At 45.2% G+C, this 19,808-nt stretch overlaps 4 protein-coding genes and 1 long non-coding RNA gene across 6 annotated transcripts; all 5 read left to right on the top strand.

Moving 5' to 3' along the window:
* The first annotated feature begins 897 nt into the window (after nt 1-897).
* Nucleotides 898-7,913, top strand: LOC128873518 (zinc finger protein 808-like). Its single transcript, XM_054117144.1, has 9 exons — nt 898-979; nt 1,123-1,395; nt 1,974-2,135; nt 3,096-3,366; nt 5,026-5,153; nt 5,884-6,143; nt 6,375-6,522; nt 6,744-6,995; nt 7,471-7,913. Exons 1-9 carry the CDS (start codon nt 898-900, stop codon nt 7,911-7,913), a joined length of 2,019 nt encoding a protein of 672 aa, XP_053973119.1.
* On the top strand, nt 7,912-10,954 carry LOC128874006 (uncharacterized). The gene is made up of 2 exons (XR_008456548.1): nt 7,912-10,357; nt 10,669-10,954. It is a non-coding gene; the product is annotated as an uncharacterized LOC128874006 (long non-coding RNA).
* A 1,579-nt stretch (nt 10,955-12,533) lies between these two features.
* Nucleotides 12,534-18,564, top strand: LOC128873998 (zinc finger protein 787-like). Of its 2 annotated transcripts, none has more exons than XM_054118187.1 (4): nt 12,534-13,468; nt 13,831-14,327; nt 17,254-17,532; nt 17,855-18,564. In XM_054118187.1, exons 2-3 carry the CDS (start codon nt 13,854-13,856, stop codon nt 17,326-17,328), a joined length of 549 nt encoding a protein of 182 aa, XP_053974162.1. In that variant the 5' UTR covers nt 12,534-13,468; nt 13,831-13,853; the 3' UTR covers nt 17,329-17,532; nt 17,855-18,564. The 2 variants fall into 2 exon arrangements, with proteins under 2 accessions (XP_053974162.1, XP_053974161.1); XM_054118186.1 differs by having other exon boundaries at nt 17,254-17,650.
* LOC128873517 (zinc finger protein 142-like) lies at nt 17,391-18,084 on the top strand. The gene is made up of 3 exons (XM_054117143.1): nt 17,391-17,462; nt 17,575-17,650; nt 17,855-18,084. The coding sequence occupies exons 1-3, from the start codon at nt 17,391-17,393 to the stop codon at nt 18,082-18,084; spliced, it is 378 nt and encodes a 125-aa protein (XP_053973118.1).
* Nucleotides 18,507-19,132, top strand: LOC128873516 (transcriptional repressor CTCF-like). Its single transcript, XM_054117142.1, has 2 exons — nt 18,507-18,549; nt 18,717-19,132. The coding sequence occupies exons 1-2, from the start codon at nt 18,507-18,509 to the stop codon at nt 19,130-19,132; spliced, it is 459 nt and encodes a 152-aa protein (XP_053973117.1).
* The last annotated feature ends 676 nt before the right edge of the window (nt 19,133-19,808 follow it).

The following is a 19,808-nucleotide window of genomic DNA, read 5'->3' as shown; positions in this document are numbered from 1 at the left end:
ATTTAATCCAGGGAGATATAATTTGTTTTCAGCCCAAGGGGTAACGTAGGTTATGCTCTCTGGATAACGATCTTGGAATCGGTAAGACCAGAAGCGTAATCGCCGATAACGATTAAAGATCGAGGTGATGCGACTTTAATTCGAAACTCACTCTGTACCAGAGATGAGTTCTTTCAGACTTGTCTTTTATACACCCGCGAGTTGTAAATATTGATAACTCGCCAAAATTGTCGTTCGAGTTTAGCTTTACAAAATCGTTTTTGCTACTTGGCTCACCGATCTAAACTTCGCCGATCTCTTTGTTTCAGATTCGTTCCATTTCTACGATTCGACGTTAGACGACCCCTTAGGACCCTCCGAGGGGTTTCGCGGTTTCCCAGTCGACGACGACTACGTTGACCACAAGGATTGGCATACAATTTACAAGGTCGAAGACAGGGTCGAAGACGAGGACGGGGACGAAAGTGGCTACAAAGGGAGCAGCTATAGAAAGAAAAGCATGAAACGTGGCCCAAAGCGCAAATTCACCTGTTTCAAATGCTTGAAAAGCTATTTGAGAAAAGGACACTTGGCCGAGCATCAAAGAATATTTTGCGGCAAAGACAAGCAACAGTTCTGCCCGTATTGCTCGTTCCGTACATACAAGAAGTCGAACTTGAAGAAGCATATGTCGCGAAGGCACTACGAAGATATGTCCTCTTGAACTACCTGCGATAGAGCAACGAGAAATATAAACATTTTCAAATTGCATTAACGACTATCGCTTCCAGCAGCGCTTTTCTTCTAAGTTTTGAAACATTTCATTTTGTCGTAGCATCGCCTTTTGTATCCACAAAATTTATCTTAAGAAAGAACAATAAACCTATTATCGTCATATGTTTGTCGAGAACTCTCAGGATGATCATAGATCCAACTTTGTGTCCCTTCCTGTATCGTCGTCAGCCAATTGATAACGTATCCGTGCCTATGCCGTCTCGACGTAAGTAAACGATTCTATGTCTGTTCGACTTGGACGTGTCCCGAGAAACTCTGATCGTTAACGTTCGTTGCACGATCCTCGGCAGTGTTAAGACATCTCCGGTCTCGTAAACGGGCAATGACGAGTTGGACCTTGTGTTTCAGGTGAACTGGCCCTGTGGGAGGATTACCAGTCGTTCGATCCTGCAACGAGAGTCGAGACCATCGAATTTCGGTCCGAAAGGTGCTCCTACAACGGAGGTTACTTTGGTTCGGAGAGCGAAACTGGCCAAAATCTTCAGAAAGAATCCACGGATCTTCCAGCGGATCGATACAAATGCTCCAAGTGTTCCAAGTCGTATCGTTGGAAGCATCACTTGGTCGAGCACGTCAAGGCTTTCTGTGGCCAAAAGAAAGCTGAGTGTTGCCCGTATTGTAGTTATAGAAGCAATCGAAAGTGGAACTTGAAGTGTCACGTGAAGAGGATCCACACTGACCTTTAAGAAGATCCGATGCCCTCGTTTAGGATTATCATCGACTCCAACGTCGACCATCTGTAAATAGTTGGTTACATTCGTTGAATTCGAGTGTCGTGGACGTTTCAATCACCATGGATCGCTGCGAACTTTTTTTTACAAGAGGCGTTTTTCGTTTCTAATCGTCAGACACGGACGAACATTTTTGTTTGTTTGTACCTACCGAGATCTATACCAGACCGATGAAAATAAATTTTTCCTTTTCTTTTCGAGAGTTTCGATCGAAACCCAGGACTGTATGTGATTGTCGTGTCATCGAACAGAGGTGTGAGATGCTTTGCAGAGGTTGAAGCTTACTTTCTCTGTTTCGTTATCAAATATACATATTTCACTTCGAATCGAATCATGAAAAGGTGAAGGCTTGAATGTTTCACAGATCCTCGAAATCGTTCTGTCTGTTTCAGTCCACTTTCTATTGGCGGTGGGCGCGGCGTTCTCTTTAAAAATGATTCTCTTGATAACGATTGATTCGTGTTGCAGGATACTATTTTCACGACGGAAAATCGAAACTTTTCAGAAGAAGATACGGCAAAAGCGAATTCGAACACGTGAAGACGGCCGTCGAGGCCGTGAACAACGGACTATCTTTGAGGAAGGCGGCCGAGCTCTTCGGCATATCCAAGTCTGTTCTCCATCGTTACAGTAAACAAGGCCTACCGTTTCTGATGGAGAAATACGCTCGAGACGATTTCTGACCGTAAACGATCCCCGAATATTCCCTGCAGGAACTTTACCAAGTTCGCTGCGATATCATGTATTTAGCTTTCGTCGTCTTTAACGATTCGATATCCCTGAAATTTAAATTTCTGTTGGTTACTCTAATTTTTTACGGACGTCTATTGTAAATAAAGTACAACGCGTATACAGATATCAGTTATGTATTGATGATAAATATATTGAACGTTGTTGACTTTACGTATCAAAAGTACTTCCATCTCTTCAAACTAGAAAATGAAACACACGGACCAGAAGTTCCGAAGGCAGTCCTCGAGGAGATCGACTCGGAGACATCGAGGAAGAACGGATCATCGCGAAGGAATCCAGTTTTATTAAGAGAATTTATCAAGAACGATTCATTCTTTGCCTGCGGAAAATGACGCGTCATGCGTTTCCTAATATCTTTAAAAAAAAAAAAAAAAACTGATTTGTAACAAGTTGCATGATACCTCACGATTTGCTACAGCGTTTCCCAGTCCTAACCGCATTTATAAAGTACAAACTCGTTGCGAAGAAAATGTGATTTTACTCGCGTATCGCTTCGAAGTATTGCGATATAGTGCCTTGTAAAATGTCCCGAAAGGTATGTAGTTCAAGATAGCCGACGCTATTTTGCGCTATGTACAGTAATCTCCCGATGACGTGAGCGCAATTATCTCGATTCACTGTTTTCGTGGGATACAATTTAAGTCAGAACGCGAAAAGAACACGCTGCACCGGATAACCGATAACTCGAGGACTCGGCGTCCGTTATCCGGGGATTACTGTACTCTTTTTGTAGAGCAATCCGTTGCCACGAATCTCGATCCTAATTCGCGCGGAAGTGTCCCGTTGGTCCACTGATCGTCTCTAATGTCGACTTCTTCTGCCTTTCGTGTTTTCCAGAGGCGAGAGCGATGGGTCTGCTGAATTGTCGGAGGGTGACCTATCCCTGCAAGAACTGCGGCAAGGTCTACAATTACTACTCCAGTCTGGCGAGGCACTTGAAGCACGAGTGCGGCGTGGAACCCAAGTTCCACTGTCCTCTGTGCCCTTACAGGACAAAGCACAAGTCCAGCTTGAACACTCACCTGAACGGCAGACACATGAAACTTCTCAGCGAATTCTACGCGATGCCGAATAGAAACAAACTCTCATCTTCCACAGATGCTGGGAAGTAGTTCGCGACTCTTCGGACGATTTTCTGACTTCGCGAACGAATATCCATTTTGTGTTTCGATACGTTCATCGATAGTTTTGTAGACGTCTGTGCAATACGTTTGCCGATCGTATTTACGAATAGCCTCGGAGAACGCTTATACATGTACAGGATTGGTCGGCCAGGCAGTTAAGACCCTTTGACGTTACGGCGAACATTCGACGCGATAGTATATATTTTTACAACTCGTCGAAACGTGTTACAAACGACTGTCTTTTACTTTCTCTCGTCCACAAAGTGCAATGACATCGAAAATGTTTCGGTTTAGTTGTACCCGATGGTGAGATGCTCGTACAGTGTCTCCCTCGTTCGAGGAATTCGAGGCGCCGATGAAAGCAAAGGGATGAAAGAATCTCTTTCCTGGCGCTTATCGTTAGACAATTTCGTAGTGTCTCGAATATTCTACCGTGTTATTTTATAATCGTTTCTATCTTCCATAGGAACATTTTTGCGAATCCGAGAGACGTTCGAGGCGCCATGAATCCCTCTTGTATCGCCATGTGTATTACATACCTGTAACGTATTATATCCTTTACTCGTAAGAGTGTAAACGCTGTAGAAGCGATCAGAGTCGAGTAGATCGCGCACGACGTATCCGTACGTCCGTAGATTTTAGTTTGTCGGTAAATAAAAATCGCTCAGGTGAGGGGAAAGGACGCTCACACGCGCGCGTAGAACGTAGGTTCGTCGACTAATCGAGATCATCGAAATTAAGGATTCGGTTAAGCTCGAGAACGCGGAACATCCATGTTTTCGCATAAGTATTAAGAACTGTTACCTCAATCACCGTATTAATCGTCGCGCACAACGCGAGCTCGTACATTTTGCAACCAAAGTCTAAACATAGAGAGATCGCATATAGTACAGTGTACAGCAGTCTTCCAAGCCGCGGAAGTTTTTCATGCGCGGACAAGCACAAAACTCGATCCGAATCAGCAACATTTTTGCGTTAACAGTCTCCATTTTAATTTGATTCGCGTGACCGACAATAAACCACCGAGAGTAAATCGTTGCGCGATTTCGAACTCCACTGGTAGGTTTCTATTTATTAACGAGAACATCCGTAGAGCTTTTGCGTTTCACCGTTGGATGTGATTCGATACTTGGGCTCGAGCAGAGTAGGAATCACCATTATAGCGCATACCTATTTAATAAAGTAAAAACTGAAACCTTGGAATCCGTACTTTTCCTCGAGACTTTTCCTTTTTTTTGCCCTTCGTTTGTACCATTTTGTTATTTTCCTATGAAAAATACTTACAAGGGAACACTGCGAAACGTCAAACGCTGATTTTGACGAAACTTTGAGTACGCGTTATATAAGCCATATTTATGCAAAATCTCCTTCCATTCTCACGTTCGCTTCGCATCAAGTGCCGTATACACCAAAGAGCCAAGGCAACCGAAAGCACATGTGCGCTAATCTTGGCACACGTGCCTTCGGTTGCTTTGGTTCCTTGGACTATACAGAGTTGTGGGTTCTAAAAATTACACATTCTTTTAACACCCTGTACACACATTTTTTTAACTCAAACTCGTTTAAAAGCAATCGTGGAAGAGGTACGTTTAATGAAGCCCTAACAAAATTTATTATTCTAACCGTTCGTTCACCGATTTCAGAGCGGAGCTGGGGTCGGATCCAGAGGTTCCAGCATTCAATGGGCCGCTACTAGAAAGACTTCCGCCAAGGAACCATACGCCTTCTCTTAGTCTGCCTGCAAACGTCCGCACAGCCAATATAGCAGCAAGTACAAGACCAGCATGTCGAAGCACGCGATGAGAATTCATCCGAAGTTTCGTGAAAAGTTGTCGACGCTGATCGATCGCCGCTTCTGTTTCGACCATTAACGATAGTATTGTCATCTCGATACGAGGTTGCATCTTCGGTCGATCCGCTGGTTAAATGTACAGTTTTTTCTTTTAAACCAACAAAATATACCATACGTTCTAATGGCTAAACGCAGTTTGGTAATTGTATTCTTAGTACACACCTTGTTAAAGCGTAAATCAACGATGCTCGGAATATCGAGGGATCGAAGCTTGCGAGCAAACGAACCGCATTCCAGGTTCACGCAATTGTTCACACGTTGCAACGAATTGTGACTGTATCGACATACACGTTCCCCGTTTTTTTGAATTTTCTTTTGAATCCACGATCTCAACGCCCACCCCCATCGTCAATGTGTACAATTAATACCGTTTGCATGCGATCGAAACACGCGTCCCGTTCGTTTCATTTTTCAGACAGTACTGGAGTACTCTTCATCTCCCATGTGCCCCTGCTTGAGCGTCTTTCTTTCTTCTACTCGTGAGCACAGTTTTTACCTACACGCTTTAGAGGCATACGTTGTATCGTTAAACGAAACAAACCATTCCTCCGTCGAACGTAAGAATGTCCCACGACGACGATCCTCAGGAACGACGATCGCTTTCCGTCTAGGCCACGATTTAACCGAAACTCTTTCCTCGTGATTGCAGATTACACGAAGATGAGATACTTCATGAGTCGCGTGACGAGGGACCGTAGGAGATCTCGCGGCCAGGGTCGTTTCGCTTGCGACAACTGCGACCGTCGTTACCATCAGATGAAGAACCTCAGGAGACACGTGATAAACGAATGCGGTAAACAACCTATGCATCAGTGCGTGTTCTGCCCTTACAGAGCGACCTACAGATCCTATCTGCAGGTGCACATGATGAAGCACGCCAGGCAGGGATTCACGCCGCGCACAGCGACCGTCAGACAGCACAGGAACCCTTGAAGAACTTACAGGGGTCCTCGAGTATCTCATTCCAGTGATCGGTGATAACCAATCGAAGCATAGACAAACATAGAACCGACGCTTCGAGTGAATTGTGTTAGAAGTAGATTGGACCACGTGAAGCGGCACGGACGCATGATCTCTCTCGATAACTTCCACGCCGATCGATTTATCCACCGATATCTCTGCTTTAGCTTCTACGCGTAGACTAAACCGCAAAACGACAACAAACAAACAAAGTACGGGCAGAAAAATGGGGGGGAGGGGGAGGGGGACAAGAGACAGAGTAAACAGAATAAGACGATAGCGTGCGTTGCGAAACGCTCGTTAGCGTTCAGCTTTGTGAACTTCGCAAGTTAGATCCCGACGAGTGACACGGATCAAATAAAAGTCTGTCATGTTCCATACCACACGGCTGTCTGTGTCTCACCCTGTTTCCATTCCTACTTCGCCTACTCGCTATCCGTCGGTACATCCGAGGAATAAATCGTTCAAGATCGCCCGACCCAACTTGGTAACGCGCCTCGCGCGAGAACGACGCTTTCGACTAATTGTGACTATCTGTGTCTGTTTCAGTGGAGTCCCAGTATCCCGCAGTCTCGGCGTTTAAGCATACCTGCGCCACTTGTGGGAAGACGTACAAGCACAAGCACCATCTGAAGAGGCACCACGACTTCGAGTGCGGGATCGATCCGAAATTCAAGTGCGCGTTCTGTCCACACAGGACCAGGTACAAGGACAGCTTGATGAAGCACATATTGGCGAGGCATTCGCTTTTGCTCGACCAAAACTCTCAGTACGGACCGCAGCAGGTCTTGGACGTCCACGGTGATATCCCAGGGACCATGTTCGCCTCCTATCACGACTTCACGCAGAATTTACAGTAATCCCCGTCGCTGTACTTCGTTCGCCTCGTGTAGCGAGAAATTCTCCTTATTGTGCATCATCGATTTCTGCTGCGGGAGTACAGTAGCGCCCGAGTATACGCGCGAGGATTTCACCCTCGAATCATTCTCGATGTTTCTGTCTCTTCGTTCTGTCTCGATTTCTTGCAAATAGTCGATTTTCGCAAACGACTGAGCAGATCTGACCTTCGAAACCATTTCAACCATTGTACACGTGCAGGACACTTTTATGTGACATGTAAATAAAGATTCTATGTATTTTAATATCGCTCGGAATTTCCATCCGATTCGCTGTTTTCAGATCAATGGCACGACGAGTCACGATCGCGTGACTCGACTAAGTCGCGTTGTATTTAACGAGGAACTAATTGTTATCTCTTCCGTTTGTTCGGTTTCAGGGTCAGGCTACAGCTCGTCGAACTGGACGGTGCCGACGTTGCCATCGACGTCGAGGGTCATCTCGTACACCAGGCATCTACGATCCACGACGATGAAGGACGAGCAGGGGATCGCTCATCGTTGGGGCCCAAGGAAGTACCGCTGCACGGATTGCAATCGAACATTCTCGTTGATGGCCTCCATGGCCCGTCACCGTATATTCGAGTGTAACAAGCAGTCGCAAGGGTTCGAGAGGGCTACGCAAGAGTCCATCGACAGCAAGAAGATGAAAAAGAAGAGATTCGGTTGTCCCGACTGCAATCGCGTCTACGCGGCCTTCACGTCACTTTGGAGGCATAGGAACTACGAGTGCGGTGTCGAGCCCAGATTCATTTGCACCATTTGCGACAACAGGTTCTCGCAAAAGACAAATCTGGACAGACATATCAGAGCTAAGCATTAGCCGCTGGCTCGCGAATGTTTGCTCGTCGACTTGGAAGAGTAATGGAAGAACAATGATCTAGCGTCTTCTCCCATCCAGTTCCCGCACGAACTAAGTTTTCCTCGATATTCTGCTGGCTAGACCAGGTGGAATTCCATAATCGTACTACTTTTTTTTTTTTTTAAAACTTTGAGACATCTGCAGGCGATGTCAAAAGGGTAAACGGGTAGATCAGCGTCTTATGTTGAACACTAAGAGATATTAAATGTCGAAGTTCCTGTTCGTTAACAATACAACACCCAGTCGTCGTCGTCGTCCTTGTATGGTCCTGTTTTTGTTAAGTAGAGATAGGTACGTATCCCTGCCACGCTCAGATCACAACCTCAAGAATTTTGTTTCCAGTGATCCTTCCCATGTGTATCGAATATTCTGTATATCGTTAGCTTATACATTTCCTATTCTATCCCTTAACCTCTTCAGGGACGATTTCTTTTTTGTTATTATCAAATTTTTATTCTATTTATTATTAACAGTAATTATAATGATAAAAAACTAAACGTCCACATACGTGGTCAAGAGCGTGAAGATGTTAAAATCGAGCAATATCTTCCAAAAACATCCCGTATACATACTTATTATGTATATTGCATGAAACGTATATAACGATACATGTTGGTTTCAAATGTTGTTCACGCATTACATAACGTAACGATTCGCGTAGCTCAACCTGTAGCGATTCCGGTTAGGGTTGAATAGAATCGATCGTTTATTTCTCCAGTTGTCATTGCGAAATCTACGACTAAATAGTCGAGAGCTGTAGCGATGCGTCGCTAGTTAATTCAGCTGTCTTGTCCGTCGTAGTGAAACGTTTCGTAGACGATACCACTCCCAAATGTGCGTCCAAAGATAGTGTAATCGTATGGCTGAAATAAATTTACGTACTTCCCAAAAACGAATACGCATTGACTACGATAAACGGTGCGATTGCGCTCAAGCAACGCAGACGACTTTTTTTCCGCAGGGGAATTGACGGATCCACCGAAAGCGTGAAACTTACTCGAGAGCGAAATATAATCGTTTTATCTGTCCAGCGTGCGTCCCGTGCATTTCTCTAACACGTTATCCTGTTTATTTCTAGGATTCAGGAGGAGCCACGTGCTCAGGAGTAACGTGACGCGGATACATTCCTTTAGCGAGACGGAGTCGCCCATCAAGTGTCCCCAGTGCGGCAGAACGTACAAGATGAAGCGAAATTTGACGACTCACATGAAATTTGAGTGCGGCGGACAAAGAAACTTTACGTGTCACGTGTGCCCGGCGAAATACACGCAGAATATCGGACTGCGTCGACATCTCTTGCAAAGACACAACATTTACCTACCGCCAAAGTTCTCCATGCCTAAGCGCATTTTCGATCAGGGATCGACGAACTCTTAGACCTTCTTTGCAGGAATTCTCCAACGAATCGTCAATTTTTCGACGAGGATGACTTATCGTGACGCTTCGCGGCTCGGCACGCCTCGTATAGAACGCATACTTTCTTGTCTATCCTTATCGAATTCTTCCACGGTTACTTTACAGAACGTGCCTCGATGGAAACGATCCCCCCCCCGACTCGAGCATTTTTCTATTTCGGACGAATTTGGAAGACTTCGAACCGACAGGGTAGACCGAATCGAACGAGACTAAAGGTAACTTACGGACGAAACCTTAGGCACATTTTGTACAGGATGTAAGATTGTTATTATGCGAGGAACGCGGAATAAAAGGTGCACACGATTCCCCGACCACTCTTTTCATTATCCAAAATCGCTCTGTTTTCCCGACGGCGACTAGTATAACCGCTAGAGTACCTTGCGATGGTTGTTTTCTCTCACAGGACTTTAGACACCTGACGTCTCGTTTTCATTGTTTTGCAGAGCCGATAATCGCCGCGGGGGGATCCAGAAACGGATGCTTCAGGAATATGGAAGCGTTCACCTGTCACCAGTGCGGCAGATCGTACCAAATGAGGCACAATCTGGTGAAACATTTGAGATTCGAGTGCGGCGGGCGCAAGCATTTTGGCTGTAGTTTGTGCCCGGCGAGGTACACGCAGAACGGGAAGCTAAGGCAGCACATGCTGAACGCGCACAATATCTTCATCCCGCCGCGAAAAACTTGGATAAGGCCCACTTATAGCACTTGAATAGACCCCACCTAAAACCCTTCCCGTGCGAAGTCTTCGTAGATGGAACATTTCTGTGCAACATTTTTGTGAACAATAAGTTAGGTGTCGACGCTAGTTTATCTTTTCTTACAGTAGATAGAACCGGGCGTGGATATTTGTTTATGTAACGTTTCCGACAATGGATGAGAGAGTAACAATAAATAGTTTTGGGAAAATGAACGCTTGCGAGAAGCCACTAGTTTTATCCAACGCGTTTCATGCTTGTTCGTCGCGTGGTCGGGCCGATTCGTTTGCGGTAAGTATCGAAATGCGAGCCAACGATTTCGACGAGGCTGCGACGGACGGAGGAGCTGACGATAAATGACACTCGTGATTGGAAACGGGATGTTTTGCGGGATCGACGGGTCTCTGATGAAGGAACCGGGCTTAGTACTTGGATTTTAACGAAATTTGGTGGATGGTAAGCCATTCACGAATTTTCGTTAAAATACAAACGTCTGGCTCTGAGTTGTTCGCTTGTCAGTTCCAAAGATCGGTACATTCGAGGGTCCAATGAAGTTCCTAACGTTCGATTTTTCTAATCGAGGTATGAACGTTTTTTTCCAGATTTCTACGAGGATCTCCTTACCATTGAACTCTACCACGAAGAGGCGACAGCTTCCCAAGACTCATCATCATCGAAGAGCCTGTATACGAGCGTTGGAGCTTCAGACCGACTACTCGTTGGACAACCTGAAGTCAACGACGAATGCGACAACCGATGAAGATTTTCTTCCACTTTACCTCTCGAGGAATGAAGATACTCTAAAAATCATCTGACTGTCACTTATTCATTTTTGCTGCTCCTTTTGTCCCTCTCCTCTTCGCATAATAAATTATTATTTACAGCCCGTGTCAATTGTCGATTTATTTCTGCATCAGAAATCTGTTACAGTTGTCTGTTTGTAAAGGTCTTTAGGGATATGTTGTTTACATGTAGACGCGCACTTGTTGTACGTAGAAAAGCATTACTAGAAGAAATCTTTTATTTACAGCCGAGTCATCACGGAAGAACACGCACAAATCATCGCTGCCAGAGTTAATCACTGCTATTGGGTTGTACGATTTGCGTAGATTACGACACGGCCGTACCGATCGGTCGGTCGATAAACGTTATTGCCAACTTCGCGATAACCGTCACGGTATATCGGAAGCTGGTGACACGCGATCGAGGCAAATCGGAAGTTCCCACGAGTGTAGGACGCTCGTCGGTTAAAATACCTTCATTTGAATCAGAAAAATCAATCAATTCAATTGAATCAATTCCTTCCATCCCGTTCGATGGACCGTTCTCTGACAGTGGGGTTTTTCTTTTCGTTCGACAGGTTTCATGAGGCCCCGGTTCATGTGTCAGCAATGCGGCCGCGGGTACACAATGCTGTGCAACCTGAGGAGGCACATGAAATGGGAATGCGGAGGAAAACGTCAGTTTCCTTGTTACTACTGCAGCTACAGTTTTACACAGAAGACGAGTCTGCAACGTCATCTGACTGCAATCCATAAAATCGACATAGTCAACGGAATGGAGTCTACTCTAATGCTATAGGAACACTCGAGTTCTGAACGTTGCACCGTGTGGTATTTCACCCAAAAAGCGGGGAAAAACATTTTCTGACTACAGTTGTACATTCAGCCCAGTGTTTTGTTTATTTGTTGCAATTAGGGAATTATTGCATATTTGAGGGCTCGGGAGAAACGACTTTTTTCCGCTTTTTCGGTCGCATACCCCAACGTGCGTCAACCGATCATCGAAACAGTTCGGATAAAAGCCTGTCCCCCTCCGCAAACATCAGATCACCTCCATCCCGTACAGGTCACTTGTCTCGCTTAGCTTTTTCTCGTAATAATGTCTCTGTAACTGTTTTTGCTCGTATAATCCACACCATCCCCAAATCCAAACAGCTTGTCTTGTACCTTGTAATCTCCAACTTAATCAAATTTCCAAAATTACATTTGTAGCAGGCTGTCGACGCCGAAGGAGGGAAAGGTTAGATGGGTCTAAAGGGTCCGTGAGAATCGATCGTAATCGCTCGAGCGTGGATGAGGGAGGGCGAGGGTGGGAGAGGACCGCACGTCAATCGGTAGAATCGATCGAATTCGTGATTAACGCGACTGTGGTATTAATGTTCTTTTAGGTATGCGCGAGCTGGCCAGTCTTCGATTCCTGTTTCACCGCAGATCGAGACACGCCAATTACTTGAGGGACGAAGACCTGGCGCTCAAGTGCAGGCAATGCGGCCGAAGGTACAAGGTCCAGCACAGTCTCAACAAGCATCTCAAATACGAGTGCGGTGGCCAAAAGAACTTCGCCTGTGACTTCTGCGACTGTAGCTACACGCAGAACGTCAACCTGCGCCGTCACCTGATGCGTATCCACAATGTGTATTGTCCGCCTAGGCAGAAGCTCGTCAGGAAGAGTCTGTGATCGAATCTTCCCGGAAGAAAACGTCCTCGATCGTCGCGGAAGATTGCGTCTCCGAAGATCGATGCTTGGTTAATCGCCCCCGAAGATGGTCCGTCCGATCCGTCGTTTCATCCACCGATCGCGAAGAGCGTTCCCCTCCACGACCGTCCCAAGATTCTTCACACGAAGATTAGTTGAACCGCGCAATGGACATAGGCGAAGTGCATGGACTTAAAATTATTCGAGTTCCTCGGTCTTATACGGAGATTGTATAGATAGCTGTTTAACTTTCACACGTTTTAAAGGCTTTGTCCCGGCTGAACGCGTTCGATTATAATAGTATTGTTATCGAGGTCTACCCTAACTTGCCACTTAGAGCATCGATACGTAGTTAGACGTTTGAATTTCGACTGTGCCACGTAGCGTCTAGCAACAGTAATAAATATAACAATAAAGTTTTAAACTGTTAAGTTCTGATCGATACGGCGATACCTGACAATCATCGCGCACCTTTTTAATCTTCTACATATATATGAACGAAGCCCTGACTGATTACTATCAACGTCCAGGCTAAACCCTTGAACCTAGAAAACTGACATTTTGCACAGAGGTTTCCTTTATGATGTATACAAGGAATAAGAAAGAATATTTCGAAATTCAACCCCTAAGGGGGTGAACTGCGGGGCACAGCTAGTTATATATAAATACGCATAAAACACGAACAAGCACAGAACTCTTCCTATGGTTTTTTTTTCTTTTTTGATCAAAATCACTGCTCATTCCACGAGCACGTCGTGCAGCTTTCGAACTTGAGCGTCTCGATATTCTTCTTCTTCTTCTTCTTTTTTTTTTTTGGATTCCTTCACACGAATAATCGGATTTTTTTACTGCGACGCAATCCTACTTAAGTCGACGTCACCTCATGTCGAAGATGCTCATCATGCGTATTGTTCCTATGTACAAGTACGTATAAAATAATTATTATGACATCCCCCTCACGCAGAAAATCGTTCTAACTCTTGCGTACATGCGAGATTATCGGCTTTCATTACGAACTTTTGTTTTTCTTTTTCCATTTCCGTTTCGAAGGAAAGAGAGTTTCTGTTACCTTTTGTTCGTCGTCTTCACTTTTTATTTGTGCTATTTTCTAAACGTCTTTTTCTCTCATGTTTCCTTCCTCCGATCGATCGAATCGCCGACACGTCTATTTCGACTGCGAAGTAGACTCTCGAGCCTCGACACGCTCTCTTTTCTTCCGCCCCCGACTCACGGTCCCTCCTCCCCTCCCCCCCTAACGTATGAAATTCGTCTGCTTTGTTTTGCAGACAGCAAGCCAGATTATCGGACCATGTTCCTGAAGCAGTGCCTGCCGCCACCGGACATCCCCAACAACGCCCCCGCGCCGTTCGATCCTGGATTGGGCTGCTCGGCGGATCCGCGGTTGCTGTTTCAGGGCTCCTCTGCCTGGATACCCGAAACCGACAAGCCCTACATGTGCTCGAGCTGCGGCAAAGGCTACACCCACATATTCACCCTGAACCGTCACCGTCGCACCGTCTGCGGGAAAATCAGAAATACCAACGGCAAGTGGAAGTGTCCCCGGTGCACCAGGTCCTACGTAACCGAAGGGAACCTCGTCCGTCACGTGAGGTTCGAGTGCGGCGTCAGACGGAAGTTCTGCTGCATATTCTGCAACCGCAAGTTCACCCAGCGTTGCAGCCTGATACGGCACCTGAGGAACTTCCACAACGAGAGCTTCGACAGCAACAACACCGGTGCCGTTCCCTCGGAATACCAACCGATGGAAGCCTGTCACGTGGAAGTAAAGGCCTCGGACGACTCTAGAATATAAATCTTCGTTTTGAAAAGCAAAAGAAAAAAACGAAAACAAAAAAGAAATACGCAGAGACTATTCTCGTCGGTTGTTTTTAGGGATTAATGAATAGGAATAATCGTTTCCGCGAGAAAAGGTTCGCCTCTGAGAGTACTTCGAATCGTCCTGAGCTTCTGAATCGCGATATTTACCGTGTTTCTTGGGCGACGGTTACCCTCGCCGGGAAATCGGTGGAACGGTTCCTCGAAAAAACAAAAACAAAAAACGAGCAATCTTTTCGAATATCACGCGGATAAACGTTTCAAGTGTCACTTATGCGTATAATAGTTCCACGTCGTGTTAAGTAGGTTAGCTGGTAAAGGGGAAAATTTCGAAGGGGGAAAAACAGTACCGCGCGGCCCGTACTACTGCGTTTTTAGGCAACCGCAATTCTTTCTCGATGAAACGCGAAAAAGTATCCGCGAAAAACCGTGATCCTGAAACGAACTTTGAACGCGTAATTCGAAGACTAGAATACCTGTTTGGCGAACAAAGGTATTCAATAAACGGCTGGAATTCGTATGGCCTTTTAATTCGATAAGCTTTTTGACTATCAAAAAAGAAGATTCGTATATATATATATATATAAATATATAAATATTATATATATGTATACAGGGTGTCCCAAAAGTCGGGGAGGAGCCGGAAATGGGGGGTAGCTGAGACGATTCTGAACAACAGTTTCCTTTGCAAAAATGTCGGATGGGGCTTCGTTAAGGAGATATTAAGAGAAAACCCCGACCAATCAGAGCGCGCGTAGACCGTTGAAGCGGCCGCGGTAGCGAAGGCTACGCGCTAGGCGGCAGCGTCAATGTCCTTCGATGTCCTTCGATGCACGTCGAATCACTTGTTCGCGTACAAGCGCGGCCGCCAGCGCGTAGCATCGCTACCGCGGCCGCTCGAACGGTCTACGCGCGCTCTGATTGGTCGGGGTTTTTGCTTAATATCTCCTTAACGAAGCCCCATCCGACATTTTTGCAAAGGAAATTGTTGTTCAGAATCGTCTCAGCTACCCCCCATTTCCGGCTCCTCCCCGACTTTTGGGACACCCTGTATACATATATACATACATTTAAGTACGTTACACACAATAATGTGTAAGATAAGATTGCGATCGGCACTGGAGCACGTGGAAGCATTTTATTCACGTCCACAGGGGAGAGAACGATCGGTCACGAATCAGAGAGATAAAGCATTTGATCAGATTTCGCGACGACTACGTGCCCTTTTCTTGAAAAGTGTCTTATAGTTGGATCTCCGTACGTACATCGTCGATGTATTCGAGTACAAGAAGAACATATACGCTTTGTTGTTCGTTTTCAAAATGTTTTTTAAAATAAGGCTGATTATTCGATAGCTTACGAAACTTTGATACGATTTTTTCCTTGTCGTCAGATTTGTTATTATCATGCGCGTACTGAGTGGACACGCGTTTTAAGTGCTGTTAGACTGCTCGGATGTGCACGGAGGATGGCACGAGCGTATTCCGTCAAACGAAAACGCGAGGAATGTATCGTCGAGCTTGGTACACTTCGATGGTGCTGCATCTTCTAAGCTATTCTCTATTATTATTAGTATTACTATTAGTATTATCATTACTGTTGTTTCTTTTCTTTTCTATTAATCGAAGTAATCATTTAAGACTGCGTTATTAAAGGGATTAGGATTAAATAATTTGCAATGGTACAGTTAAGAATCTTTGCAATGACTCGTAGTACCGTTTAAATAAAAGTCAGGATATGAGTCGCGAACCGATTCGCCGAGTTGTGTATCGCTGTAGTCAAACCTAAGACGGCCGATTTTTCTCGTTAATTTTCGACTGATAGTGTTGTTTGGGCTGTGAAAATCATTCGTCTCTCGTACGCGTTCTTTCCTTTCTCGTTGACGATGACGTAGAATAGCGTTCCGTACTCAATTCTTGGCGAGTCGAAACAAAAAAAGAAAAAGATAATTTAGTTTGAATCGATGATCCTTTTTTTTTTGTTTATTCATTTTTGATTCGCGATACCGAAAAGATACCATCTAAGAGACAAAAAAAACTTTGTTGTTGTGTAAGGTGTTACTTAAAACGATAAAAAAGAACAATAAATACACACGGTTTATGTACGTCGTGTGATGTTTTACCTTGAAACTGAGAAATCGAGTTGCGGTAGTGAATCTGCATTTCGTCGAGACGCTTCGAGTTTCGAGCATATCGATGTCTATCGAAGCGTAGTCGAGGACAATGCTCCCGATCATTTCTTTCCCTTCGTTGTGCTCTCTCCCGTCCGAGTTCCCCATCTCCAGCCTGCGAACTTAACATCTCTTCTTTCTCGAGACCCGCCTTTGTCGTTTCAGTGCCACCGATCGATGTTACATGCTCGAAGAAACAGTTTAGAATACTTCGAGGAGCGTTGCCGTAGCCATAGTTGCAGTGGACGTTGAGAAACTAGTAAAACCACGATGCTGGTAGTAGCCTTCTATTTTTATGGACAGCGTATTATGACTCGGGTTGTCCGAGTTCTTCATATCTCGTCATTATTATTCATTTGGTTTCAGTCTAGACGACACGTACCCCCATGCTCTCTACAATGGTGTACTTCCTTTTAATTTATACCCACGGGACACACAGGAGAGAAAGTATCACTAACAAAGCATATTCGTGTTCGAGGTTTCAGTCACTCTTGCTAGGAAGGTTCGAAACGATCTCACGTTTACGATTCTAATACGTTGACGATGAAAATAGAAGGCCATCGCTGGTGTTGTGGGTTTATTTGATCAAGAATGTTTCTGACGCAGAAATGTTCCGTCCCTTGATTGTTTGTTTGTTCGTTCGTTTCTTTTGTTCTTTTGCCGAATGCCAACCACTCATGCAACCATTCCGTTCCTGTTTCAGTCAAAGGGCGGCTGTTTTGCGACCAACTGCCACGCGACATTTGGAGACGTTGCAAGGACGACCTACTCTGTTTGAAGTGTGCCAAGAGGTACAGCGACTGGAGGAGCTTGCGGAAGCACATGAATTTTTTCTGTCAGATGGAACCGCTTTATCCTTGCCCCTATTGCACGCACAGGGCCAGGATACCGACTCTGCTCAAGTATCACGTGGTGCGCGAACACGCGACTTTCGCGTCCACCGAGGAGATCTATTGATTCGTCGAGCCGCGCTTTCGACTGTGTACGAATATAGCTTTTTCTTCGTTCTTTGTTGCGTCGACAGAAGAAAGAAAAGCTTTCCTGTCCGAATAAACACGCGCCGTTGTTGCGAATGGACCAAATTTCTGTGCGTTTTGTCAGTAAGTTGTAGTTATTCGTAATATGAGTTTCAATAAACGTATCGTTCGCAAAAAAAAAAGTACGTATCGTAACAACCCCATTACTAATCGGTATGTTTCGACGATCCTATGCAAGTTTCTTTTCCAGACGTTTGTGTGCCGATTGAACTCGAATCTGGGCGATCGAGGCTCGTTTTTCTAACTCGTTCGCTTCTGATTTTTCAGGGATCAGCCTGTCGGTTCGCAAGGTCCAACTGAAACCAATCTTATTCTGCCCGAATTGTGGCAAAGGACCTTTCACCTGGAAGACGAACCTGCGACGTCATCTGAGCACTAGCTGCGGACGATCACCCAAGTTCCACTGCGACATATGCGTCTTCAAGACCAGCAGAAAGGACATTCTCCTCAGGCATATGAGAAATATGCATCCACCCGCACTTCACGAATTAGCATAACCATCAGTCTATAGGGAAACATTATCGTTGACTCCACCTGGTAGATCCTGGATAAAACACACTCCTATTGGTCTTTGGATCAAAACAGTTCGCGCTACCGAATTGTACGTCGATTGTGACAATACACACATAATTTAACGATTTTTTGTGGATGTTTGGAATCTCTGCGAGTGCGAAGCGCGGTTGACTCAGCCTGTCATAGAGTCTTGAAGCGTTTCGAAGCTTCAAAGAGACCTCGACGGAAAAAAATGTTGAGACTACGATTCCAAACGTCAGTTTAGGACGATAGTCGAGCAGCTCAGTCGACGCTTGACTTTTCTAAGCTAAACGTGGTATAAGATTTGTTAGTTCCTTTCGTTCCCTTCGATCGAGAATGCCATTTTGCACCTCGTGTTGGCCATGCTCGTCTACGAAGAATCGTTATGTGCTTGCTACTGGTTCTCAATTGTTCCCGACCAATAAAATGTACGTTACATAAATCATTTACGATTGCATTTAATACTGCGTCAACATACGTTTCGACTCCCTCCAAGTATCGCGTAGGTTTCGTTCGATTCGAAGACGAACGACGTCTTGTCTTGTCTCGTCTCCGCGAACTCTGCTTCATCGATGTTTGTTTTGGTTTGTTTCAGGTGGTTGGAATTACGCGGACGGCTACAACCCCATGGACGGGCTGCTTCATTCGGAGCTCGATAAATTTAAAACCCCTGATGCGGCGGCACAATCCATCCCCAACTATCAGTTCGTACACAAACGCCACGTGTGCGGTTTCTGCAAGAAAGTCTTCATCCTGAAGAACCGGCTCAGGCGGCACATGCAGTGCGGCTGCAAGATGAACCCGAGGAAATCTCAGTTCGCCTGCTCCTTTTGCCCCTACAAGACCACCTACAAAGCGAACATGGAGAGGCACGTTCGAAACGTTCACGAAACAGGCGCGCTCAAGTTTCGTTGCGATCTCTGCAACTTCCGCAGCAACTATTCGTTCTGCGTGCGAAGGCACATGAAGACTTTTCATCGCACCCCTGACTCGGCCGAGGCGAAACAGTAGACCTCGCGTTCTCCTTGAAGGGAAGCATCGTGGCCAAAGAGGATTCTGATTTTTGGCCATTTTTTTCGACAATACCGAGTGTCTATCGTAAATAGTTCGTACATACGTTAAAAGTGCATCCCTCGAACTTTATTTTTGCCGAGTTTCGTAAAAGTATGTTAACCCTTATATTTTCTATATACTTTTAATACAAGTCGAGAATATTTATACTGGACGTTCGGTATGGTCGGAAGAAATATTCATTCGTCAGTATTTTTGGGGCCCGAAGCTGATATTCCTCTGGAAGAAGTTGCGCCAGGATGACTGGATGAGAAAATGAAATGGCTTCTAGAAATTTTGTTTAAGAAGGATATCGTGTATCCTCTTCTATTTCAGTGAATCGATAAATAAGTATGTTTTTTTCCGACATCATAGTACAGATGCAGCCATCTGAAGACAATAATGACGAATAAATAATTCTAACTTCCTCTTCCTTCTAATTGCCTGTAGCTCTAAACCGAGGGTGAGGGATCCTTAGCTGTAGATCGAGGACACTCGATGGTCTTTCTCCTCAAACTTGCGTCAACGACGAACTTAGTTGTCGGTGTATATAATTACAGAAAAATTATCCAAAAGGCTTATTTGCTAGCCCGTCACCCTGACGCAACACCCTAATCGTAGACTGTGGTCTACAGCG

This window comes from Hylaeus volcanicus, chromosome 3, assembly GCF_026283585.1.
Source record: "Hylaeus volcanicus isolate JK05 chromosome 3, UHH_iyHylVolc1.0_haploid, whole genome shotgun sequence".
NCBI classification, from domain to species: domain Eukaryota; kingdom Metazoa; phylum Arthropoda; class Insecta; order Hymenoptera; family Colletidae; genus Hylaeus; species Hylaeus volcanicus.
Note: the sequence above shows the minus strand (reverse complement) of the source record. Positions and strands in the feature narration are given on the sequence as shown.

What these genes read in the sequence shown, in the direction of transcription:
- LOC128873518 (XM_054117144.1), top strand. Translation starts at nt 898, where the DNA reads ATGATCATAGATCCAACTTTGTGTCCCTTCCTGTATCGTCGTCAGCCA. An exon ending in TCTTCCACAGATGCTGGGAA is followed by an intron (nt 3,367 to 5,025) that starts GTAGTTCGCGAC and finishes CACCGATTTCAG; the next exon opens with AGCGGAGCTGGGGTCGGATC. An exon ending in TCACGCCGCGCACAGCGACC is followed by an intron (nt 6,144 to 6,374) that starts GTCAGACAGCAC and finishes TTCTACGCGTAG; the next exon opens with ACTAAACCGCAAAACGACAA.
- LOC128873516 (XM_054117142.1), top strand. Translation starts at nt 18,507, where the DNA reads ATGTGCTTGCTACTGGTTCTCAATTGTTCCCGACCAATAAAAT. An exon ending in TTGTTCCCGACCAATAAAAT is followed by an intron (nt 18,550 to 18,716) that starts GTACGTTACATA and finishes GGTTTGTTTCAG; the next exon opens with GTGGTTGGAATTACGCGGAC.
- LOC128873998 (XM_054118187.1), top strand. Translation starts at nt 13,854, where the DNA reads ATGTTCCTGAAGCAGTGCCTGCCGCCACCGGACATCCCCAACAACGCC. An exon ending in TGGAAGCCTGTCACGTGGAA is followed by an intron (nt 14,328 to 17,253) that starts GTAAAGGCCTCG and finishes TTCCTGTTTCAG; the next exon opens with TCAAAGGGCGGCTGTTTTGC.
- LOC128873517 (XM_054117143.1), top strand. Translation starts at nt 17,391, where the DNA reads ATGGAACCGCTTTATCCTTGCCCCTATTGCACGCACAGGGCCAGGATA. An exon ending in CTCTGCTCAAGTATCACGTG is followed by an intron (nt 17,463 to 17,574) that starts GTGCGCGAACAC and finishes TTGCGTCGACAG; the next exon opens with AAGAAAGAAAAGCTTTCCTG. An exon ending in AATTTCTGTGCGTTTTGTCA is followed by an intron (nt 17,651 to 17,854) that starts GTAAGTTGTAGT and finishes CTGATTTTTCAG; the next exon opens with GGATCAGCCTGTCGGTTCGC.